This window comes from Acomys russatus, chromosome 30, assembly GCF_903995435.1.
Source record: "Acomys russatus chromosome 30, mAcoRus1.1, whole genome shotgun sequence".
Taxonomy (NCBI): domain Eukaryota; kingdom Metazoa; phylum Chordata; class Mammalia; order Rodentia; family Muridae; genus Acomys; species Acomys russatus.
Genome location: NC_067166.1, coordinates 10065054 through 10091970, shown reverse-complemented (window position 1 = coordinate 10091970; position 26917 = coordinate 10065054). Strand labels below are relative to the sequence as shown.

The following is a 26917-nucleotide window of genomic DNA, read 5'->3' as shown; positions in this document are numbered from 1 at the left end:
TATCACCATGTTTGTAAATGGGCGTGGCTCCTTCTAATGTCTTACGGCCCATGATGCATCACCAGATGGACCACAGACAGAAACATTTGGTACCGGAAAACCAGAACTGAGTCAGATCAGAACTCACATCTGAGACCAAGGCCTGAAGACCAAGACTTGCTGTCCCACTCAGGGTCTTTAAATTCCGTTCTTCACAAAGTATTACAATGTTGGTCAAAGCTCTTTAAAAAAACAAAAACAAAAAAAAAACAAAAACAAAAAAACCAATTACACCATAGCATTTTAATTAAAAACCACCCCCGCTTTGAGATGTGTAAACCTAGTTTCAAAACTAGGATTTGTCTCTTGCAAATAGTGTCACTCTGAAAAGCATAACTTTTCTCTGTACCTTATTTTCTAGATCTGAAAAACAGTAAAATGCTAGTATTTCATGCAGTTTTTTTTTTTCCTGGGGATCAAGCAGCTGTCTGCATATGGGATATACCACAGCAAATACAATTTTTCTAATGAAGGGATTAACTATCTCACATTAATATCGAAGTTCTAACACTAATAAGTATGGCCGTGGGTTTAATATAAATACTTTTCGATCCTTAATTTATCATTGAGACATTTACATTGGTCTGAACACTTAAGCTAGGAGAAGAAATCTCATTTTGGCTCCCTGAGTAAACAGGGATTGTATTTCCGCTGTTTCCTCTTCTCATTTTCATACTCCAACTTTTATTACTTTATTTTAGATTTGTGTAGACCTGGCTTGTTATTACAAATATTTTCTTATCAAGATGATGAGTTCAATTGTTTTTAATTTCACACTTATAATAATAATTTACAGGCATTTTTTAAACTTAAAAAGAAACAACAGATTCTTTATATTCCTGTTAAGATTGTACCTTGACACCTTGTTCCTCAGGACACAGATTTTAGTTTCCCTCAAAACACCAAGAGCATAAGCTGGCAGGGTGTTAGCCGAGTTTTCTTGGAAGACATGACTTTTAAGGACTAAATCTTTAAAAAAAAAAAACCTACAACAATGTTAGCATCTTTCCTACAGGTGTGATTCTATTACTCTATGCCATTGTATAGCAAATAATTGGCAGAACTCATATCTTTCTTTCAATGTTTTCCCTTCTATGAACAAAATAAAATCAACTTCATTTTTTAGTGTCAGACAGTAAAGTGCAATGCTATTTACAGAAGGTTAATTGAATCCGAAAGTTACAGATAGACCGTATTATTGATGAGAGTATTACTGAATGAGAAATATGTTTTATTCCTATTAGAATTTGTTTTAAGTTTTGAAGAATTACAGGAAATGAATTTAGAAAATGCCAGTGTTTCTGTCTCTCCTAACCAGTATGGAATCGCAGTCTATATTGGACTTTGGCTCTGTGGATGTTTGAGAGCTACCCTCTCCCCTTTTTATTAGACTTAGATGCAAAGTTTCATTATTCACAAAGAATCCATGCTACAAGTGCATTTTCTATGTCAGTATGCAAATATTCATTTGAAAATGGATCATGCTAATTCAACACAATGTCCTTTTCAATAGAAAAAAAACTTTAGGGAAGTGGTTCTCAACCTTCCTAAGGTCCTGACCCTTTAATACAGCTCCTCATGTTGTGGGGACCCCAACCATAAAGTTATTTCATTGCTACCTCACAACTGTAATTTTGCTATGGTTATGTAAGTATCTGATATGCAGGATATTTGATATTCATTCCCCGAAGAGGTCACAACCCACAGATTGAGAACCACTGCTTTAGCTATTTATATCTATTGTTTTGACTTGTCACCTTTCTGTGGAGTTATTTGGGCAATATTAGTATTAGAAGAGGAGATGAAGGCAATTCTGTGTTGCCATCCTTTATGCAGATTCCAGGTATGATTTTTAGTTCAGTTATACTGACTTGTTAAGTTGGATCCTAATCCTTAAGGAATTGGTTTAAGTTTTGAATCATCTTATTTACTCTATAAATTGAGATTCAAGCAAATCTTCCTCCTGAAGACCCTGTCGTGCAGTAAATGAATTTGACAGGACGAAGGGAAGGTAGTGTTGGAAGTGAGTAAAAGCCAGTTCTCATCTTACGCTGACCTTCTGAAAGCTTGCCCATTGCTCTAACACACCAGCCTCCTCAAAGCGGCAGTGGGAGTGCTCCAGGAGTGCTCAGGCCTGAAGTTTTTCATTCTTATTTTATAATTAGGGTAGAAACAGTCATCATTATGTCCATTCACAGTTGTCTTTCACATCCACAGATAGTTGGTTTCAGGGCCCCTCGGAGATGCCAAAATCTGCAGGTGCTTAAATCCCATACTTAAGGTTGCTTAGCAGGGAACTGGAGAGATGGCTCTGTGGTTGAGAGTTCTTACAGCTTGCCCAGAAGGCTCAAGGTCAATTCCCAGAATTAACCTTGGGTGGCACCCAATTACCTGTAACTACCACAAGCACATATAAACATAGCGATCTCTCTCTCTCTCTCTCTCTCTCTCTCTCTCTCTCTCTCTCTCTCTCTCTCTCACAAAATCTCTATCTCTCTCAAAATATCTCTCTCAATGTCTCTCTCTTGCAATCTCTCTCTCTCACACACACACACACCACACACACACACACACACACACACACACACACACACATCACACAAATATATGAACATGCCAAAGTGTAAGAGGGAAAGACCATGAGGTCTGAACCCTACAGGCAATTAAGGAATGCTGAAAGTGGGAGAAATAGTCTTCCACAGGAAAGAGTACACCAGCTAGTTATTCAATACTAAGTGGCCATCCCTGAAAATATGAAGACATGTAGCATATACAGAGTGATCAGGTTATATTTAGAAATGTGTGTCCGTGTGTCTGTGTGTGTGTGTGTGTGCATATAATGACAATTAATAAAAAAAGAAGTAACGAATATGAAAGAGAGAAAAATGACTAGTATATGGGAGGGTTTAGAGGAAAACACAGAAATGGGGCCTTATACACAGTTTTCTGTGCCATGCTCTTGAAACTGTAATATATCCTCAGCTACAAATCCTTGGTATGTAACGCAATACTCTTTGACTTGCCTGTACACATCTTCACAGGAGTGTAGAGTGTGGCCTACCTGCATGCTTGTAAAGAAACACTGACAATGTGCAGAAAGTGACTTTGGAGATCTCAGCCCTAAATGAGATTTCATCAAAACCCCTGTCCTCAAGGGTTCCTATTGCTGTGATGAAACACCGTGACCAAAAACAAGATGTAAAAAGGGTTTATTTAGCTTGTATTTATACATTATAGTCCATCAGCAAAGGAAGTCAGGACAGGAACTCAAGGAGGGCGGGAACGTGGACTCAGGATCTAATGCCGCGGCCATGGAGGGGTGCTGCTACCTGGCTTGCTCCCATGGCTTGCTCAGTCTGCTTTCCCACGCACAAGGGGCTGCACCTTCCACCCATCAATCACTAATTAAGAAAATGCCCTACAGGCTGCCTACAGCCTTGTCTTCTCGAGGCATTTTCTCAGCCGATGTTCCTTCCTCTCAGATGACTCCAGCTTGTATCACGTTGACATAAAACTAGCCAGGGCAGCTCATCGCTTATCGACTTGCCACTTAAATGAACCACTGTTGAGGTATAACTTTCCCTTTCTTGTCCATCTTCACAATCACACATGAATAAACATATCACAATATAAAACATTTTACAGACTTAAAGTTGTACAGCCTTACAAATTAAAACACCTTAAAAATTATCTTTGTTAAAATATCCAGTCTCCAACTCAAGTTAAGATAAAACTAGTCATCACAGATTGAAAAAAAGGAAACATCCACACAACACTAACTCATAGTTGTGTGTGTGTGTGTGTGTGTGTGTGTGTGTGTGTGTGACTGTTTAACTTTCTTTCCTGTTTAAAAATGCTCAGGAAAACTTCTTTCGCAGGGAATGTGGCTCCTGATTTCAAAGGTGTAGTTCATGGTTAACTCATTCCACTGCTACTGGCCTTTGGTGAATCTGAGCAGAACAATGCCGATTGTGTGTGGCGAAAGTGACTGTTAACCTCAGGACACCCAGGAAACCAAACATCAACAGAAAGGAAGACGGGATAAGATGCACCTTCATAGGGTATCAAGTCTCTTCTTGGTAGCCTGCTATACAGGGGGAAGAGGTCCCCCTCAGTCACAGTCAGAGGGAAAGGGAGTAAGGGGAAAATGGGAGGGAGGGAAGAATGGGAGGATACAAGGGATGGGATAACATTTGGGATGAATATGAATAAATTAATAAACTATAAAAAAAAGAACACACACACAAAAAGAAATGTGATAACTATTTTTTCTAGGTAAAAGTATTGATAGTGAATAAATATTATCCTTTAAGAACAAAAAAAAAAAAATCAAGTTAAGTGTATCACAACGTTTCTTTAAAAAAAAAAAAAAATAGATGCACCTTCCAAGGCACATCACCTCCAGGGAACCACTTTCTTCCAGCAGACCTCACCTCCTAAGAGGCAACTCAATATGACTCATCAACAGATTAATCCATTTAGAAACGTAGGAGTTATATTCCAGTTGCTTCCATACTGCCACTGGCTGGAAACCACACTTCCCAGACATGAGTGGGGGTTTTGTGTGCGTCTGATAGGCAGTGCACTCATATGCAAAGCACAATATTTGAAGGAAGGTTTTCCACAGAAAATTTCCCTTATATGTAAGCATATAAAATAAATCTTCAAGATTATTATATTATCAGCAGCTCTGAAATTATTTATCACTTATATACACATTATATTTATATCATGTATATGTACATATTTGTGATAAATACAAGTGGTTTGCTCATATTTTTAAAGAAAAATACAACAAACACATTGAAAGTGAAAGCATTCTAAGATGGAAATAATGATGAGAAATAGTACATTTAACACTAACCCACTCTAAGTAGCAAATATTACAGAATTGTTTCAAGTATAACTTTTAGAAACATGTTTATTATCACACAAACAGCATTGCATTAAAAACACTTGTCTGCCAGCTATACCATGGAAGTCACTCAATGCTCTGTGGTTGGGCAGATATGCGACAGGTCCCAAATGTTTGCACACACCCTCTGTGGTCTAAACACAGGGGCTTAAGCAATGACGTTTGAAGAAGTGATGGCGTGGGAACACTGGGAATCCCATCTTCCCCCACCTTACAACGTGTCTTTTCTCCCATAATAAGATCCATATGTATTTGGTAGTTAGATTTCTATTTCTTTCCATAATAGGAGTATTGAGCTTCCTACCTTGCGATTAATAAATTTTTTCTATATACTTCCAAAGCATAATTGATATACATAAATCGTGTTTCAAGTGGGAAATAAGATGCTGACATCAATATCAACTGGTTTGTTACTTTCAGCGTAGAGGTAAAACATATCAGGGCTTACACTGACAGCATGTGGGCATAATCGTGAAGTTTACTTTTAATGGATATTATCCTCTAAGAAGAAGTTACCCCTTGAGATTTTGAAGCATTGTCATCCTTTCAAGCGTCGAATTATTTAAAGTCATGTTCTCACTGTAGTGCTACTGCCTACAGTGGGCACTCTCAATAAAACATTAGCTTCCGTCAGTGATACTCAGTGTGACCAAGGATACATTGGGTCCTTTCTTTCTTCTTCCTGTGTTAATTCTGAACAAAGGTAGATATGCATGCCATTCTGAATTGTGACTTATCAGCTATGTTAGAGTGTTGGTCAAATTGGCAGCTTTGTCCCACGATGATATTTGCCAATACCTAGGCCTTGGTTCTCCTGTGTGAATACCAACATGTTACACCTGTGCCCTCTCTTCCTCCTCCCCACCCCCAGTCTTGTGTTTTCTTTATCTTCATCCCATTAAACATTGGCTTTCCCATGACTTGTTTAAAAAAAAAATCACAATAGTTTGGACCTGAAACTTCTCTTAAAGTTTACTTTGTGCAAGCTCTTGAGTTATGTTTAAGACAAGAACTCCGAAAGTTTTAGTGGCTTTTTAAACCCCATGTGTCATCAGTGGCTCAGTGAGACTTAGATTTTCCATCTCCTGATTTAATCGTAGGGTATCATTAATTTCAGTTGTTTGTAGGATGGTTCTGAGCTCAATTCTGTTCACTTTTTAAAATGAATGTGAAGTTTATGAAGCTGTGATCAGCTCGTGTTTTTTTTTTTTTTTTTTTTTTTTTTCCTAGCTGTGTACACCACACCAGGAACTGTGTCTATTAAGATAGGGTTACATAGTGGTTTTTAGTATCATACTTAATTAAAAGACCTTTTTGGTTGTATTCTCACTTTTAGCATGATCACTCAATCTGGTTTGTTTGGGATTGTGGTATTTCTCTGTATAAGAAATTCAAAGTCCTATAGTTAAAATATTTAAGTGATGTAAAGCAGCTTGGACTTTACCTTCTCATGAGGCTGTTTGTACAGTGTATGAATGTGTGTGTGTGTGTGTGTGTGTGTGTGTGTGTGTGTGTATACATATACACATGTATACACATATGCATAATGCATAAACAGACAAAAACAAGAGGGCTCTCTCAGGATTTTAACACAAATTAATGGAAGCTTTATAAAACATAGCACCACTTAATAAATACTCAATAAACGTAGGTTTGGCATTGTTGTTGACATTGTCTTATAATGACAGTATATTCCTCAAAGAACAGACTCCCAACATATAAATCTGTAGATGTAGGGTTTGGAATGAAATGGACTTTTTGTTTTAGTTTTGGCTTCTAGTTTACTTTTTGAAGGTCCTTCTGTTATTCCATTTGTCACAAAAGTTAGACAGTGCAGCTCAGGGCTAAATAGAACCTGTTGCTGTAAATCATTCCCACTTTTTGAGAGAGACATCAGGAAGAGATAAAATATTTTTGCTTGGAAATCAACAGGGAAATAAGCATCAGAGGCAACATAATGCTATAAATATAACATAGGGGGTTTGCTTACATTCTAATGGTGACACCTGCACAAACGTCACCAGATGTTAATGCTTTACATACTTCATATCTGGGACAGACCATGATCCTGAGAAGTAAATATTATTATTTCAGTTTCAGAAGGAATAATCTCAAAATTTTTTATAGAAGTATCAGTTAAGTGGTTCAAATACACTAGTGTGATAAGGGGCGAAACAAAGATTCTAAACTTATTCTGGATAGTCCAAAGTTGCTGTGGTCTGGATTTACAACAAAAATGCTAATGTTTTTGGAAGGCTGCTTAGCTTCGTAGGTGAGTGTCTACTTGTAACACTCAAAAGAAAGGAATAGCCATTTGTGATTGCTTACCACACTGCAGGCAGTGAGCTCTAAATATGCTAACAAGCATGATCTTGTTTGACTCTTATAAGCAAACATAGGTACTATTTTTTTTTTAATCAACTGCTTCCTAAGAAAAAGGTTAAATTACTCTCAAAGAACGCAAGTAATGAGGAAATGCAAGGATTCAAAACTCACTTCTCTATTGAAGCATATTGCAATATAAGATGTCTTCATGACTTTGAGTAGGTAGATAAAATAAAGGATACTAGAGCAGACGTTTCAATTACTTAGAACTAGTTGTTGCTCTCATGGTATATGGCCTCTCAACTATAATGAAAATGTTCACTTTTCTATCTTATAATAGACCTGGTTTGTCTTTGCATGACAAACTTTCAAAATTTGGGGTGTAGTTTAAATTCCGTTGATTGCTCAGATTTTCTTTTATGCCTTTAAAATCTCATCCTCACAAAGTCTCATTTTATCACTTGGCAACAACTCCGAAAATGTGCCTTAGAGATGTAGTCCCACCTAGGAAATAAAAAGTAAGAGTCATAAACTTGCCAAGGTGCCACATGTTATTATCCCAAACGGCGGTGGAGAAGGATCACAATTAAGTGTCATCCTCCTTTGACTGTATAGAAGTGCACAAATCACAGAAAGGATTGAGGAAGAAACCAGGAAAACAACACCTTTCACAGTAGCCTCAAATTATATAAAATATCTTCAGGAGCTCTCTAACCAAGCAAGTGAAAGACTTATATAATAAAAATATCTTTTCAAGAAAGCAACTGAAGAAGATATCAGAAGATGTAAAGTTCTCCCATGCTCATGAATCTGTAGGATTAATATAGTAAAAATGGCCATCCTACCAAAAGCAATCTATAGATTCAAGGCAATCCCCATCAACATTCCAACACAAATCTTTACAGATCTTGAAGGGACAATTTTCAGCTTCATGTGGAAACTACAATAAAAATAAAAGGAAAGCAAAAACAAACACCAGAATAACTACAACAATTCTGCACAATAAAAGAACTGCTGGAGTAATCAGTAATCCTCAATATCCAACTGTACTACAGAGCTATAGTAATAATGCAGTATGGTGTTGGCACAAAACAGACGCACCAGTCATAATCAATCTACACACCTACTATGGACACCTGATTTTCTTTTGTAAAGAAGGCAGATATTCACACTGGAAAAAAGACAGCATCTTCAACAGATGTTTCTGGACCAGCTGGATGGCTGCATGGATAAGAATCCAAATAGACTCATACTTATCTCCCTGCATAAAATTCAAGTCCAAGTAGATCAGAGACCTCAACATAAACCCAGACACACTGACCTGATAAAAGAGGAAGTGGAGAATAGTCTTGAACATATTGGCACAGGAAAAACTTTCTGAACAGGAAACTGCAGCATCAGCTCTAAGATCAGAAATTAATAAATGGGATCTCATGAAACTACAAAGTTTCTGCACAACAAAGGACATCCTCACTCAGACAAAGTGGCAGCCTACAGAATGGAAAAAGACTTTCTGCCAACTATATACCTCATAGAGGGTTAAGATCCATAACATATAAAGTACTCAAGAAACTAGATATCAAGAGGACAAATAACCCAATTAAAATGGGGATATAAATATGAATAGAAACTTCCCCAAATAGCAAACTCAAATGGCTGAGACACACTTGCATGTTCAACATCTTTGGTTATCAGAGAAATGTAAATTAAAACTACTTTGAGATTTCATCTTATACCTATCATAGTGGATAAAATCATCAAAACAAGTGACACGTCATGGTGGGGAGGATATGGACTCAGGGCAATGCTCATCTATTGTTTGTGGGAGTGCAAACTTCTAAAGCCACTGTGGAAATCAGTGTGGTGGCTCCTCAGAAAGATGGGATTCTATCTGCCTCAACCTCTAGCTATGCTACTCTTGAGCGCATGCCCATAGAATGCTTCATCCTACTACAGAGACACTTGCTCAACCGTGCTCTTTGCTGCTTTATTCATAATATGCAGAAATTGGAAACAACCTACATGTCTCTCAGCCTCAACTAATGAATCAAGAAAATACAGTAAATTTACATAGGGGAATGTTATTCAACTGTTAAAAAGATGACATCATGAAATTTTCAGGTAAATGAATGGAACTGAAAAAAAAAAAAAAAAAAAAAAAAGAAATCGTGAGGGAGGTAAACCAGACCCAGGGAGACAAATATGGAAATATGGTATATATTCGCTATTAAATCAATTAGCTATTAAATCAATGATAACCAAGCTACAACCCATAGAACTAAAGATGCTAAAACCTTTGGTACAGGAAGGTTCTCTGCATGCTAGCAACAAGGAAATATAATCATCAAACTAGCCACAAACTCTTTAATCTACAATGGTGTCCTGCCTGCAATTTACGCTAGTGCCATGGCAGCACAAAATGTATGAGAGTAACCAACCAATATCTGATTTGAACTAAGGCCCACTCCACAAAATGGAACCCATACCTGAAACTGCTTGGATGACCAAAAACATGAGACTAGATAGTCCAAGGACCCACGATAAAACCAATACTACTGTTCTAAAAACATACAAACAATCGAACAAACAAAAAAAACAAAAATAATAAACTAACTCCTGATGACAATCTGTGATAGTTACAGATCACTGTCTTGCTCAGCCTTCATCAGAGAAATAAAGACAGACCCTCAGGCGAACATGGAGAGAGTGAGAGACCTTGGAACAGTTGACCCTAAGTAGTTTATCTCCATCAAACCTCTCCCCTTGGGGGTCAGAGAGTCCTGCAGAAACAGAGGAGGACAGAGTGTCAGAGACAGAAAGGATGAGACACACCAGGAAAACACAACCCACTAAATCCACTCAAACAAAGCGCATACTATCTCTCAGACATGGAGACAGCATGCACAGAGCCTGAGTGGGTCTGTACCAGATGTGGTCCTAGAGGTAAAAGAAGTGGACACATGCCAGCATCCCTAACACAGAGGCTATCACCGACTGATAACCCCTTGCAAATGAAATTTTAGTTTTCTCCAAGTGAATATCCTGGGGGAACAACTACTCTTTAGGGCAGGCTGCATGCCCAGCAGTAGCTGCCAACAGAAAATGAACTAAGTGGCATCTTTGGACATTCCTTGTCTTGTAATGTTCTTAGCAGGGCTTTTTCTTCTCTTTCTTTAAAAAAATTTCTTTTTTATACTTTATTTTGTATACATACACACACACAGATATATATATATATATACAATTTCTGTTTACCCATAATACCCTTTGTGTCTATGCTATGGCTTCCAATTTTGTGTTTTTATTAGGGATGTATCTGGATGAGAAGGAAAATGGGGGTGAACTGGAAGGAGTAGAGGGGGAAAACATAAGCAGGATATATTATATAAGAAAGAATCTGTTTTCAATAAAAGGATTTAAAATCCATGTTTTGTTTTATTTTATTTTTTTTTAACGTGTGCCACCATTCAGGGGCCATTCTTAAAAGTAGGTCTTTTGAGTTTGGTTTCTGCCCTACCTTCCACCTTGCAGTTTGATTCAATAGCCTTCAAAGTGGCTTTCTTATAACCATGTGTCTTAGGGAATTAGGGTATTGTGCAGTGTTGATTTATTTCAAACTGGGTGCAGCTACTTCCTGTAGGTTCTTTAGTGGAAATCATAGCTTTGGGCACAAGTTATACTGTATCGGAGAGAGAAGCCTGCGGTCCTGGCATATTTTCAAGAGTGGGAACACTGGTGATTTGAGTAGGTGTAGTGTAGACAGCCGACTGTGACAGTTACACCCTCCATGGCTACTCCCACTGTGAGGCATGCCCTGTGTCAGCTGATGGCAGCTTTGACAGGGACTGTTAATATTCTTTCCCTTACTTAAAGGTGACTGGTTTGTTGTCATTGTTTCTTTGATTGTGTGTGTGTGTGTGTGTGTGTGTGTGTGTGTGTGTGTGTTTCATGCTTGTGGATATTCAGGTGTGTCTCCCTGTGTACAAGCATGTGGAGGCCAAAGCAGGATATCAGTTGGTTTCCTTGTACTCTCTGCCTTGCTGCCTTGAGACAGGGTCTTTCACTGAACCAGAAGCTTACCATTTCAGCTAGTCTGGCTGGTGTCTGAACTCTTAGGATCTGCCTGTTTCCACCCCCCAACAATTGGATTCCAGCCTGAATTTGTTTTTTAGTTATTTATTATAAAGAACTGTCTTTTTAAAAAATTATTTATTATAATTTATTCATACATTACATCCCAGTTGTTATCCCCTTACTTGTACCTTCCCGTTCCCACCCACTCTCCTTCTCCTCCTTCTTCTGCCCTATTCCCCTACCTAGACCTCTGATGGGCAGGGGCGCACAGAGCGGGGTGGGGGCAGCTCCTCCCCCCCTGTCTGACCACAGTCAATCAGGTCTCATGCAGATAGCAGGCATCCCCTTCCTCTGTGTGCCTATATGTTCTCCCCACCACACCACCAGTATTTATGGTCTCCTTCTGGGGTTCCTCAAGACAGGCATGGCATATACTTGTAAGTGGTTATTAGCCCAACATAGATGTCCACTGAATGACTTCACCCAGCACGAGATCCAGAAGATTCTGGGACTCACTGCTGGACTGAGTGCTAAGAGTACTATAGACGAATAAAGGGACAAAAGGACCCAGAAGGTTCCAGAACCCCAGCCTGGCTTTTTTATGCAGTTGCTAGATATTTAATCTTAGGTCCTCCTGTTTGCACGCAAGTGCTCCTATGCACTGTGCCATCTCCCCAGCGATACTGGCACTGGCTGCTGCAGTCTCCATGAACTGGGGCTTTTGTCTCTTGACTGGATTCTGGTGTAGACCCAAGTGCTTACTGGGAAGGGGCCAGGACTGCAATCTCGGCTCCCACTCTGTGACATGTACATCTAGGCTCCTTGGCAGTCCCCAGCCTTGACAACGTGCAGTGTGTGGCTGCAGAGGCCACACACAAATGTTGTCTTGACAAATGCTGTCCTTTTTCCTTTCCAGCTTGTAAAGGACCCATTGGTTGAATTACTCTATTCACTGCTCTCAGATCCATTATCATCCTCCATTTTCCCGATTTCTTTTTTTACAAGAAACACAGGGGAATTCCAAGGGCTGATAGACTCTTCTATATGCTGAGCCTCCAACTGCTCTTGTACTAAATGGTGAAGTGCCTGAAATTTTTCTTTTGTTATGGGCCACTGCTCTTGCCACACAGGTCTGTTTGAAAACCATTTTAGGGGCAAGGGTTTTGGTATATCAGCAGTGGCCCCTCTTATAAATTTGGAAACTCAATACCTAAGTTCTGTGTTTGAACAATGGGCATAGCTTGTTGTTGCTTGTGATTACTTTTCCCCAGAAACATGTACCATTTCATGTCTATCTTCAACATTGTTTATCTCTATAATTACAGGAATATATATCTGAGTACCCAATTGTCATAAGAGAACCCTTCCTCATAGATTTATGGGTATGTCAGCCACATAAGGTCTCAGCTACTCTCTCTCTCTCTCTGCTTTTCTGGTCCCACACACTTAAACCACTGTACACTTCCTTTTATTTGAGATAATTTACCAATTCCTATCATTTCTGTATAAACCTTAGAGAGTGGCCAATCTGGATTCTAATGCCTGTTGGAAAGAATCATGACACTGGCAGCAGTGTCTACCAGACCTTCTATTTCAACACCATTCATTTGTATTATTAATTTAGGTCTCTGATCATTAACCATTGTTTGCCAGAACACATGTTTTCCTGTACTCCTAAATGCACCTGTTCTTTCTGCTGGAGTGGCTTTGCCATTAATGTAAGGAAATAGTAACCACTGAGCAATTCTATCCCCTGCATTAATTTGCATCTCCTTTACATATGCCATGATTTTAATTTTCTTCCTTATAATCCCCATCTATAATACTGGGATACACAATAAGACCTTGAGAAGTTAATTCCCTTCTTCCCAGAATTATTCCCACTGACCCTGAAGACAAAGGGCCATAAACACCAATGCTAATTTTGTAACATTCAACCTGTGGAGATAGTGTAAGGGACATATCTTAGGCCAGATCAAAGGTTGCACTGCCTTTAGTAGCATGTATTAGGTCATTGATATCCAATCCTCATTTTCCTGCAAGTCTGTTACTTCTGGACTGGCCAGAGAAATCTGACTTGTATTGTTGGTGGGGCCCTGAGCCAATGGGCCCCTCCTGCCATTTCCCATCAGCAAGATATTACCTTGCACATCTCTTGTAGATTGACAATCCCTAGACCAATGTTTTCCTTTTCCCCCAGGGGCTTCAGTACCCTGGAAGCCTTGGCACCTCGTTACCATCATGGCCAGAAGCTCCTTCTTCTCTCCTATGAGTTATATTATCTTCCGAGTTATTGTGCTGGTTATTTTGGAGTCTGGAACCTTTACCTCTACAGTTTCTTTGCACATGACCTATTTTAGCACAAATAAAGTACTGGATGTTATAATATCTGAGACCTCTGGCTATACCTTGTCCTCTAACATTGTCTTGATGGTCCTGAGAGTTAATATTAGCCATCTATCTTGCCCATTCATCTAACGGAGCTCCTCTTTCCTTTAATGGCCTAATTGCCCTCTCACACTCAGTATTTGCATTCTCAAATGCCATGTTCAGTGCCTGTTTGGTGTAAGAATCTGGTATGGCTCTATCTAGAACTGTACCGAATCTCTGCAAAAATTCTGTGAAGGCTTCCCCAGACCCTTGTAAGACCTTAGTAAATGGAGTGGTTATCTTACCAGGTTCCTCTACCATGTCCCAAGTTCTTAAGGCTGCAACACGACATTGTTCAATGACTCTATCATCAAATCGAACTTGTTCTCTTAAGTTGGCTTATCGCCCTTCACCAAGCAATTGGTCTTTATCAGCATTTATCCCCTTTGTCATATTTTCTCGTTCTATTTTCTCAGCCTCACTTTGCCACCACAATAACCATTGTAATTGTTGTGCTGCTTCCTTTCCTATCTTATCATCCTTTCTTCTAATCCTTCTAAGAATGAAATACAATAAAAAGACAAAGAAAAAACAGAAAATTTCCAAGTGTAAAGTAAGAGAGAATTTTACAACAGCAGTTCCGATCTTGCTGATCCCCTGAAACAGCATTTCTATGTCCTCGAAATTTGAATCTTCCCTTATACCATTAGAAATTACAGAACCCATTGGGTCCCATGTCAAGCGCGACTTGTTGGTCTCGATTCCTTAACAATTCTACTTTATTAGGAATTTATTCAAGGCATGTACCTCCCTTACAACCCGGTTACCCTAAATAGGAAGGAAAGGAGATTAAGGAAAACAAGAAGAAATCTTCTGGTTATCAGTTCCGCAGGGCAATTGCCCTGGCGTAATTCTCAGGAGTCTAGCAGTTCATCTATCTGACAGAAGAAGCTGCACCATCCAAGGACCAAACTTGAAGATATAGAGACCTCCAACTCTCCCATGCCCTCAGGCAGGAATCTCTCTCTCTCTCTCTCTCTCTCTCTCTCTCTCTCTCTCTCTCTCTCTCTCTCTCTCTCTCTCTCTCTCTGGTTGGTGGTGTGGTGTGTGTGGTTGTGTGGTGTGTGTCGGGCTCTTTTTCTTCTGTCTCGCTCCTCTCTCTGCTCTCTCTGTCTCTCTCTCTCTCCCTCCTCCTCTCCCTCTCTCTCGATCTCTCTCTCTGTCTCTCTGTCTCTCCTCTCTCTCAGGTCCCCTGCTCCCATCAATGGAATACAATAGCCCACCCACCAGGCCCCTGTCTTTTGTCTTGGGCTGATGCTTGGTGTTCATCAATTTCTAGAGACAAAGGTTCAGTGGGGTGTCATCCCAAGACTGTTTTCACCTCAGGCCCAGACAAAGGCAAGATCACATTCTCTTCACATGTAATAAAATGGGTTTATTGCTATTCATGACACAGAAGGTAGAAAAATATTTGGTTCATGATTAATTTTATAAAATTCACACACAATGTTAGTAAATTCTAAGACTGCTAGGAATACCAATTGTTACAACCAAACCTACATAAAAAGCAAACCTTCATATTAGCTATGAATTACAAACTTTTCAGCAGATACTGTTATGCTAATGTTGTTTATTCCCAATTTGTGTGTGTGTGTGTGTGTGTGTGTGTGTGTGTGTGTGTGTGTGTATAAGCTGCACTTAATTTTCCCCCAAGGACATACGTCGCTACATGACACATACTGGGACTTTTACTAATTCTGTGAACTTTCTTGCCTTAGGCCTCTGAGGAAACACTACATTCCAGTAATGAGGAAGAGGATCCTTTCCGTGGAATGGAGCCCTATCTTGTACGGAGACTGTCATCCCGCAGCATCCAGCTTCCTCCTCTTGCCTTCAGACAGTTGGAACAAATGGACTTGAGAAGCGAATCAGAGAGCATCCCGCGTCCAACCAGCCTCCCCTTGAAAATCCTGCCTCTGATTGCTATCACATCTGCAGACTCAAGTGGGTGAGTGCCATTGGTGTCTTTGCCACATTATACATTTTCAGTGGTGATTTTTATGCTTTATGTTTTGGGGTTTGCTTTTTTGGCACATTGTTTAATTTGAGGAGGACAATGCGCTTTTGAATAAAAAAACAATGGAAAGGTTTCTTTGGTAACACCTGTCTCTGTAAGATGAGACATCTTAGCTGAACTGTTTCACACAAAAGTGTTGATAGGTATTTGGCTACTGCTCATAAGCATCCAGGAAAAGGAAATTGTACCAGGAAAGCTTACACTGGACATAAGTGGTTTTTAAAGTTCTTAACCAATGATAACTAATGGATTAATTATCATGTAGGCAGACATGTGCAGAAACAGTGGGTGATAATTCGTTGAGGCAAAATGAATCTGGAATTAAAGCTAGACTACTGTAATTAGAATAAAAGAAGATATGCAGTTATATTCATGAGCCTGGTAATTTGGCCTATGACACTGTAAGATATTGCCTGAATGCTATTTTAGTACTTACTAGTATTTATATTAATAAATGACTTTCATTTAGCCTTGGTGGGTGGGAGTCAAGGAAAGTCTCTCTCCTCTGTATAGCTTCCTACTTTGCAAAATAGTTTTTACATTTTCGTTTTGCTTAGCAGTGGATATTTTACTCTTTAATAGTAACACTGCCCCATAAAACAGAGTGAAATGAGGCTAGTGGGCACACCCACTGCCTGCTCACGTGGCTAGCTACATCTTAAGGGAGTTTGGATGGAAAAGAAAGAGAATAAGACCAAAAGCCCATATGTACACAGAGTCTCAAGAATTTCCTAAGAGATGCCAGAAAAATCACTTATGCTACATAAAGGACTCTTGTTCAATCTCTACAAGGTGAAGGGAGTTTCTAGGAAAAAACACTTTCTAGATTTACCCTCCAAAAAAGTGCTCAAAAGAAATTTGTCCAGTAATTCAACTCTAAAAATATTGAATTTAGCTCTCTAAATTGTTAGTTACCAGTCCTTAAGCCCCATACGATTTTAAAAAGAAGCTGAAACAATTGCTACTAATTAAGAAGATAATGAATTCTCACTTGAATAAAATGGAAAGAGAAAATATGCATTATTGGTTTTCTTTGCTTGGTCAAGTATAAGAAGGAAAATGTGTAAATGCTGAGCAGTTTTATATGATGACTGGTAGGAATTGAGTATGGCAACCTGACCTGAAGAGGTTTTGAAAAAGTTTAATCTAAGTCAATATCACTGCTATTAGTTGATATAGAGCGGAGGATTCAGACACCAGGACATCAGACATTCCCAAGGCCACCCCTTTGATGATCTTCTTGGAAAGCTCCCTGAAGACATTACTTATTCTTACAGTTATGATTTATTATAATGGTCAGTTTTTAAAGAAAAGTCAACCACACAGATACCTGGTCAGATGCAACCTTCCAGAAGTCCCTTTCAAAGTGGAGTAAAACAGGTGCGACTCCTCCATACATGAGGAGTTGCAATGACACATTTGTAGTGTCATCGGGGATGCCCTGTACCAAGGGATCCTGTCAAGAACTCAGTGTCTAGACGTTCCACTGTGAATAACCATCCTCTCCTCCACTTAGGATGTACCAGTCTGGACTTCTGGGAAGAAAGTCAGTGGGAGGCAGAAGCTACCCGTGTCTGTATAAACAGTCTGGGCATGAGGGAGCCATACCTACTGACTGTATAGGGGATGGTGAGAAAGAAGCCTCTAGAAACAAGTTCCCAAACACCAGCTCAGGACCCTTCTTTCAAATTGACCTTTTAAAATTCAACAGCCATATCCCTGATTAACTCTTCTCTGTACACAAGGTACATCTTAGAATAATTGGCTTGCTTTCTCCACAGTTGAGGGAGAAGGCTTTCTAATTAAATTTCAAAAGACTAATTTAAGTTCCTAATATACTCCATTAATACTGGCATCTGAAAAGTTTGGTGGCTAAACATGATTTCTCACTTCAAGTGTACTTAATATCATCTCTGTGTGGTTTGATAATGTGTATAATTAAAAGCCTTAGGTAAGAGCTAAACTTATTTAATTAAATTTGAATGTGTTGCTCAAAACAAACAAACAATCCTCAAGTGCCAAGGAACTTCAGGATTTAGGATCCTAGAACTTTTGTTGTTTCAAAATTTCTTTTTCTCTTGATGAAATTCCAGACAATTAAGTTTCAGTGGTGTGTTTATTATTTGTATGTTTATGCAGCATGATGAAGAAATTAATTTGTCTTTACAAAGAGACAAAGGTGATTTTTTTTTGTTCCTAAAAGCAGCCAAGAGAAGCCACAAAGACTAACCAGTCAGTTTCACACAAACTCTGGTGCCCTATATTTGACCATGTCCCCTTGATGGGGCGGCCTGGTGGCACTCAGAGGAAGGATAGCAGGCTACCAAGAAGAGATTTGATACCCTATGAGCATATACAGGGGGAGGAGGTGCTCCTCAGTCATAGATATAGGGGAAGGGAGTAGGGGCAAAGCAGGAGGGAGGGAGGAATGGGAGGATACAAGGGATGGGCTAGCAATTGAGATGTAATATGAATAAATTAATAAAAAGAAAAGGAAAAAAAAAAAAGAATAGCCAGTCAGCAGGAACCTGAGACAAAGGAGTTACTGAAGGGACGGCTATAGCCTAAGGAAGCAAAAATAAGTTTTGAGTTAACTATTAAGTGTCAGGAAATTAAGGAATTTGAAATTCAGAAAATAGGAGGTAAAGTTATGAATGTTTCTCTGTGGCCATTTCATTTAACTAGAACATTAGATTCCTTCCAAACCACCTGCAAAGGGACAGGGGAGGTTCATGTTACTTTGGGTAAGTTGATGGCAGCCTAGCTACCCTTTAGGAAAGGCCATTGTGCCCCTCTGGTTCCCTTGTCAATTTGTTGTGAGGCCTTAGCAATTGTCTATGTTTTGATGGGAAAGGAAACTTGCATGCCTTTTGGATTTATTTTCCTTTCTTTCTTAGCATAATAGCTTTTTTTTTCTTTTCATTTTTAAAACAATTTTAATAAAAAATGATTCCATATTCTCCCCATCCATTTCTTCCCTCTGATCCCTCTTCTGTCTCCCTCCTCTAATCCTTTCCATGGCTAAATCCCTTCCAAGCTCATGACCTCTTCTTCTTTGGTTATTATTGTTACATATCTATATAAACATATAACTATGATCTATTGAGTCCATTTGGTGTTGCTCATATATATGCGATTTCAGATCTGATGGTTTGTCATTATTCTTTAATATATTACGGCTTCTGTCAATTTTCAGGCAGTGGTGAGTCTAGACGTATGTACTTCTCCTGTAGGGAACCAGGCTGTAACCCTGGGAGCAACTGATCTATGTATAGGGACCTTAGATTATAACAATGTGACTGTAGGTGACAGGAGTCTCTTCATGAAGCACTTGGGTCAGAGAGACTGAAAAGCGGAGAGCTTTCAATTGCTAAGGCTCGCACAATTCCTTTTTGAAGGGTTTTCTTTCTTCCTAGTAAGAACGTGATTCTCATTTTCAGTTTCTGAATTATTATTATTGTCAGGATTGTTTTACAGTCTCACGTATGTGTAAAATGAATACTGACCACTCTGATCCCCATATCCATACCATCTCTATCCACCAATACCAAAAATCTCTCTCCCTTGTTAAATTCGATTCTTTTTGTTTTGTGATCCTCTAGATTAACTAGGGCCGTGCATAAGACCATGCCTTTGAAACTATCTATTAAAGTCTGATGGTTTAGGTAGAGAGTATGTAACAGAGGACAGACTCTATAGATAGCCAATAGTTCATAGGTAAAAAGTATTGTCCCATAAGCTCCTCCCATTTCCTTGATGATTGTTAATAAGGCCAGTCTTGTGTGGACACTACAGTTGGTATGAATTAATGACTACAAGTGTTACATGGAATCTAGAGAGTAGCTATGTTATAAGCAATGTAAGTGTGTTCTTTAACCATTGCCTAAAACTACGCCTAATCTGCTAGGTTGTGTGTGTGTGTGTGTGTGTGTGTGTGTGTGTGTGTGTTGTGATCACAAAGTAGAATTGTTAAGACTGGACATCCATTGACCCTCTCTGAAATAAGAGGGACAGCTTAAAATCTTATTAAGTTAGCGATGAGGTAACCTAAAGTGCCTTGGTTTTCCATATACCCATTAGTGTTTCCAAATCCTATCAGGGCATAAAGTACACACAGTAAAGTATGTAAATCTTGAGCCTGCCCATCTTTTCCAACTTTCACTCAATAAAGACTAGTGTGGCCTGTCCTTGGGCTTCACAGAGATCAGACCATATTGCTGCATTCCTTGTGTTGGGCTTCTGTGCTCAAAATGTGTTCTGTTTTTAATTTGTTAATGTTGGGGAAAATATCAGTGGTTTGTTATGTTGTTAAGATATGCTGTTCATTTTGTAAACTTGCCATAATTTATTTTCCACATCTCCTTCCTGATTGATAGGCACTTGGGTTGTTTCTGGCTTGGTTGATATCATGACTACAGCAGCTGTGAACATTCTTGAGCGAGTCTTTTTTTTTTTTTATAGACACGTGGGTTAATTCCCTTCAGTTACAGCCCTGGGAATGGAATTTCTAGGCAAATGTGCATGGTCTCCTTTTTAAATTTTTCTTCCTGCTTTGAGATAATATTTCACTGCTACATCCTATGCGGCTTGGTACTGTAAACCTGACAGTGACAATGTAGGAATTAGGAAAAGACAGACACTGAAGAAAGGACAGAAACACAGACAGAAGAGATGGGATCGAGAGGGCTGTGCTCTATCTGATGGAGGGCACCGCTATGCAATGCTAAAACTCGGTGTGTTTGTATGTCCCGCAAGAGCAGGGGCGGTCTCTCTAGTGGAGCAGTCTGGGCTTGCAGCCATCCTGGAGGAGGCAACCAGTTGCTAGGTTTTTCACTGACTGGTCAGTCATTTGTAAGCACTTGGACCAGAGCCATTTCTCTGAGCCTCAGAGGGAGGAGGCTTTGTCATCCCCATGAGTCTCAGGCACTGGGATTCTTGACATGGCTGTGCCCATGCCAGCAACACACAGTCATTTCATCTGCTCGAACAATTTCATCCAACAGCTACCAACATACAGGAATTAGTTATTCTCTTTTCTAACCCCTTGATGTTTTTAATCTTTTTGAGTTTGCTTATGCTGGTGAATAGGTATCTTAAATATGGTTTTAGTTTATTTTTCCGATGAATACTGATATTGATTACATTTTAATATGTTTGTTGAGTGTTTGGATACTTTTGTTGTATGTTCACCTGAACATGTTTTCTAATTTTTTTTTCTTGTTAATTTTGAAGGGTCCTTTAGACAGTCTAGACCTAAGAGTTGTATTAGATAATGCGCTATGCTCAAACAGATGCAGTTTGAGTTTCTATTTCCTGTTTGTTTTGGTTTTTTTTTTTTTTTTTCAATGTGGTGGGCCCTCAAAAGTGTGAGCATTTGCATTTGAGAGGGGAAAAAATGTTACCATGGAATATAAGGGAAATGAAGGTATAAGAGAGCTGGTGAAGTCATGGCAGAAGGGTAGGAGGAAAGAAAAGGGAGGAAAAACAGCAAGGGGAAAAATGGCACCGAGAAAAAGGGAGAGAATCCCATGTGTAGGTTCTGAAGACGGGAAGTAGACCCTACTTAAGGAACTAGCAGCTAGCACACACCCTACTAACTCTCGGGGCAATTTCCTCTAAAGAGAACGATTGTCGGCTCCTCAGATCGTGTTTGGCGGCAGATGGGATATGCAGGCAGTAGAGATACAGGTAGCAGAGTGTTGAGAATGAAATTAATCCATGCTTTTGGTGGTTGGGCAGTCATTGGCCAAGAATTGAGGTTCTGGATTAAGGAACTTGGCTATGAGTCCCGTCTTGTCCTTCACTAGTGTTGCATCTTGGGAAGTGACAGCAAGTCCCTGCTTTTGTAAGGTTAATGTAGGAACCTTAATGTAGCTGCAAAGGCAAAACAGCAGTGTTTGGGTTTTGACAATTTGTGTGTCCTTGATGTGCAGCAAGCGCTTCTAGTGCTATCCTCTTTGGGAAGAGTGTTGGGGGAAAAAATCAAATTCGTTGTACATGTTGTTAGCTCCCTTGCAAAAGCTGGCTTTGAAGATCCTCTACAAGTAACCTTTGGGGTAGAGATGGAAAGTTCTAGCAGACATGAGAAGGAGGCCGATTTATGTCCTTGATTCAGAAAGTCACCATTACTATGGGACTTGTTATATGTCTGTCAATAAGTCTTCATCTTGCTTTTAACTTCATTGGCAAATGACAGTCCTAAGTTAAGTGCTATTCAACTGTGTTTGAAGTGGCAGGCTGTCCTTCTAGCTTCCTTCTGAAATAAAACACTGACTTCCCAACTGACTGTCAAAGCTCCCAGAAGTTCCATCTGGGCCCCAGCTCAGGACCTATGTTCCCTGGGTGGCTCATGTACCCCCAGATGCTCTCAGGAGAGTTTAGCTTGCCACACACAAGACTGGAGTGCAGCGGAAGAGGAGGGGAGGTGGTGCTACATCTCTCTAGTCATGCCTTGCCACTGCGTTGGCTATAATAAAAGATGAGCCAAGGAGCAAGTTGTTCCCTTGTGATGGGATGACACAGCTCTGGATGGATGCACACCCAGGCCTGTATGTGGGTGGAGAATATTACGAGTGCGTCCTCATCACTGGTGTCTTATTACCTGTCTGGAGGAGTACAGTGCGTACATTGACATCACTACATCCTATGTTAAAAATGAAAAGAATTTAAGGGAAGAAATGGTCCCTTCTGGGGATTAAATAAAGAGTTCATGGAAGAATTAGTTAGTCATATAAAATTCATTTTACAAGGCTATTGCAAACTTATTTCCCTGAGTTGTGTGTCAGTCACATAGGGGGTGGTCCCAGATGCCATTTAGATGACAAAGTCTTTGATCAAGCACTCACTGCCTAATCTTCTTGAGTACAAAGAGTACACCAGAGTACATACCCCCACACACACAAACACACATACACACACACACACAAATAAAAATAATAAAACTTTTAAGCATTTTGTGACTAAACTGAAATCCAAACAAAAGATGAAAAGTAGAAAACCAGAAATATGATTGGAACAGATGCCTCTTTTTTTTTTTTCTCATGTGTGCCTCTATCTTTAAGGGCTGTTAGTTAGCAGTGGGCATGTTGTCTTTGAGGCATTTCAGTTATAAAGATTTATGAAGCCAGAGGGCTGAATGCCACAGCCTCCCTGTTGAGCCGCCACCTTCATATTGACTATGTGCTCATGTATCGGGAGATTCATTTGCTAGGCTCCACTGAACATTATAGAGAACATCTATAATCTACTGGGCACAGCGGCCTAGGGCTGGTGAGGGACACATAACTGTGATCATGAGAGATTTAGTAGCAATACGCTATACATGAGCTGTATGTGGTTTTAAAACGAGCAACTGCAAAGCCATGAGAAGCAATATGCCTAACCGTGTCGAACACACAAGCTACGTAAAAGAAACTTGATTCTTTTTGTCTCTGACTCATTTAAATTCAACTTATTTACATAATGTTCTTCTCCAACAAAATTAAAGATAATAACCAAACATCGCTGGCTCTTTGTTTAAATAAGTCTAGTCTATTTTGGCTTGAAAATTTGTGACTTTTTTTTTCAAGACTAAAATTAGTGTCAGATTAATGGAGTACTTTCTCCTTACTATGTTTAGTGACAGCATTTTATTTCTATAATCAGTAGCAATTTGTGTTTCTAATCTAAAATAAACAAAAGAAATCGCTGACTGCTTTTCTTCATAGACCATGGACTCTCTGAAGGTGTCACATTACCAGCCATGCTCATGATTTACAAAGCAGTAGCATAGGTATCAAACCCCAATGTCCTTTCTTCAGAGTATGATTTCTTTTTATTCTTGCAGAACTCCTGGTGTCTGCAGTAAGGATTCCCTGGTGGTGTGATACACCATGATATACTTTACATATGCATAATGTAGTGCTTTGTAGCAGGAAACAGACTTTATTTATAAATCGAGATGTTATATTTCATGGTCTCCAAAACACTAAAAAGGGCAGAGGATATGAATAATCACATTCTAGTATCTGGCACCAATTGCTAATCATTTCTCGTGCCAACCTGTCTTATTTAAGTCTTGGAAGTTGTTTTGGAGTCAAATGCTTTCTAACAGTGAACCCACTGAACCGTGTGCTTCACTGTGAGAAGGAAGAGGAAACAGTAATAAATAAAGTCCATTGCCGGCCTGTGACTCTTACCTTAACATTGAAATTACTGTGGATAATGACAGACACTCAGGAGGTCAAGGTGCTGAGAAGATAGGCAGTGGTAAGAGAAGGTGTCAATAATCCAGAGACAAACCCCCCATTAGCATAAATGTCAAAAGAAAGATTCAGTCAAAAGAGGGGAGAAGTAATTGTCAGTATATACACATGGGTTACCAGGTTTATACTCAAAAGAAGCTCAGCTTGGAGAAATCAGAGGCACCTTCCCTCAGTGTGTCACAGGAAAGTGGCACCCTCAGCAGACACCTCGTTGAGGGAGAGATTGTAAAGTGAGCTGGCTTTTCAGTAGAAAGGCTAGAAATGAAGGAAGTCCCTTTACCATGGGGAGAAGACAATTCTGCAGAACTTCAGAGAACATGGGGTCAATGAGAGGAAGATGTAAACAGGGGAGAGAAACAACAGAACAAGGGCAGGAAGAGACATTGAAGGAATACACACAGAGAGGAAAAACCCCTTTGGGAGTAGAATGGCCCTTTCATAGTGGCTGAATATCAGCTGTCTTGCACATCGGATAGTTACATTATGATTCGCAACAGTAGCAAAATTACACTTACGAAGTAGCAACAAAATCATTTTATGGTTGGAGGGTCACCACAACATGAGGACCTGTACCAAATGGTCACAGCACAAAGAAAGGTGAGAACCACTGCTTTAGAGACAAGTGTTTGTGGGTGGAAATAATTGGAATTTAGCAGAATGAAGGCCCTGTTTTGTCTGGATGAACAGGAGAGCGTGTTCAACCTTCCACTAGCAAGGCTGTGTGACAGGCGTTTGTTGATTGCTGTCTGGCAGTTAGAACAAGGCTCCATCCCTCTGTGTTGTCAGGCTGACCTACAAAATTGTAAGAAACTCCGTTGACAGGAAAAGATGATGGCATTGTATTTGCAGCTCCCGATGGTGTGCCAACAGTATGCACCATGCTGTTGACCAACAAGATTCTGAGTAAGGTACAAACTATTGAGCCCCTGGCTGCTTGTTAGCTTTGCTTCGCCCTGCTCAGCTCTGGTTCATCAAACTCCCTGTCCATTCTGAATACTATTCTGTATTCTTTTGGTAAATTTCTATTGTTTTTGCCTTGGTGGTGATTTCTGTTGTTTGCGACTCAGAACCCTGACAAGCACAAGAGTCCTAGAATTTATTGTAAAATGTATCAAGTACAAACAGAAATCACCGTGCAGGAAGTGCTCAGTGGCTTCTGGACTTTAATTATCCTATCAGTTGCAAACTTAGTTGGAGGAAGTTTCATTTCAGTGCTTTCTATATATACAAAAGGGCAACAGAATGCCAGTGGTGGGGCGAGGAGTCTCTTGAGATGCCCATAGTAAACTTTACAAAGCTCTCAATATAGAGATAAAGACAGGGCCTCCATGTAATTATTCCCCTTTGACTGTTCAAGCTGGTAGGCTTAAAATGGATTCCTAAAGAGAGTGGTTTGCATTGCAATTAATTAAGAGCATGAAATTGAAAACTGAATGTCCTTTCCCTCTGGAGAATATTCTTTATAACTGTGTCTTTAACTTCTCTGTCTCAGTATGAACTCTCTCCCTCCCTCTGTCTCTGTTTCCTTCTCCTCTCCCTCTACTCTTTTTCTTCCTCCACTGCAGGAGAATTGACTCTGACCCCCCCAATAGCACGTTTCTATTCTATCCTTAATTTTCAAACTTCAGTTATAACCCCATGCTTCAGCATTGTTTTTTTTTTTTTTTTTAATTCTGTCTTCTTGGTTGATAAAGTTATCCACTCTTTATGGGGTGCTTTCTAGTAGAATAGAAAGCATCTAGGAGGGCTGTGCATTGGAAGGTATGTAGTGAGTGCCCCAGGATTAGTCTGAGTGTGATGAGAAAAAAAAAAATGGGCACAGACACAGATTCTAAAAGTCCTCACGGTGTTAGCTGCATGTGGAGGATGATTTCATAAGACGTCAGCAAATCTGATAATTCGCTAAAACAAAAAAATGTGAATTAGGAATAGCCAACAAGGAGATTTGGCAGTAATATGAATGTTGAGAAAACTACATATGACAACATGATGCCTGTATGTGTGCTTATAAATATGCATGCGTGTGTATGTGTGTGTGTGTGTGTGTGTGTGTGTGTGTAAATTCTTGGAACCACAAAACAGGGTAATAGTTCTCATTGCCTTTCACCCCCCATATCTTGTAAAAGTTGACAAGTGAAGAAAAATGGATTGGCACGTACTTTGTGCTGATCCTGGGCAGCCTTATGTATGCACCACTATTTTCACTTCACAGGTAGGAAAATTGGACCATGAAGAGGTGAAATAATTTCCTCAGAGTTAAAGAAAACTAAGTCGTAAACCAAGATATAAAAGTCTCCCGCTCTAACCTGTGTACACCAACTTATCCGGCTCTGGTTTGAATATAAGTTTTAGCTCTGTTGCAATTTACACAGCTGCTAAGGATATGGAACAAACCCCTGCCCCGCCCCACCTGCACCTGTAATTCTCCTGTAGAATGCACAGGCATTTTCTGGGATTTGCCTTAATACACCCATTTTCTCCCAAAGAAGTTCCTATTCACGCCCGGGTTCTCAGAGAGTGGTATGAGCTAAGTGTTGTTAGGCCAGCATAGTTCCCATGGGCTATGACAGAGTATGGTGATGACTGGGTTCCTGGAACATTTAAGGTCCTGGGAAAAAAAATCTCCAGGTCAAGATGGAAGGGGAGGTGAGAAGGAACTCGGAGGAGCGAGGGACGGGAACTGTAATTGGGATCTAGTATATAAAAAATGATTTTTAATAAAAGGGGAGTAGGTAGAATTCTCAAGGTCAGTTCTCCTTAAAGATCCCTAATCCTAGAGTCAGGCTTAACAATTAGGAAATTGTATTGCAAGGATCATAAGTCTTTGACATACTGACTTAAAAGAGTTAACAATGCAAAAGAGTTTTGTAGAAC

General features: G+C 39.7%; 1 protein-coding gene across 5 annotated transcripts in view; it reads left to right on the top strand.

The window, feature by feature from the left end:
* Pde4d (phosphodiesterase 4D) overlaps positions 1 to 26917 on the top strand; it is a 1424262-nt gene that overhangs the window by 511593 nt on the left and 885752 nt on the right. For all 5 annotated transcript variants that reach the window (XM_051172553.1, XM_051172551.1, XM_051172552.1 and 2 more), the window contains one exon: positions 15502 to 15731. In XM_051172553.1, coding sequence (XP_051028510.1) covers positions 15502 to 15731 — 230 coding nt within the window. The remainder of the gene's footprint in view (positions 1 to 15501; positions 15732 to 26917) is intronic.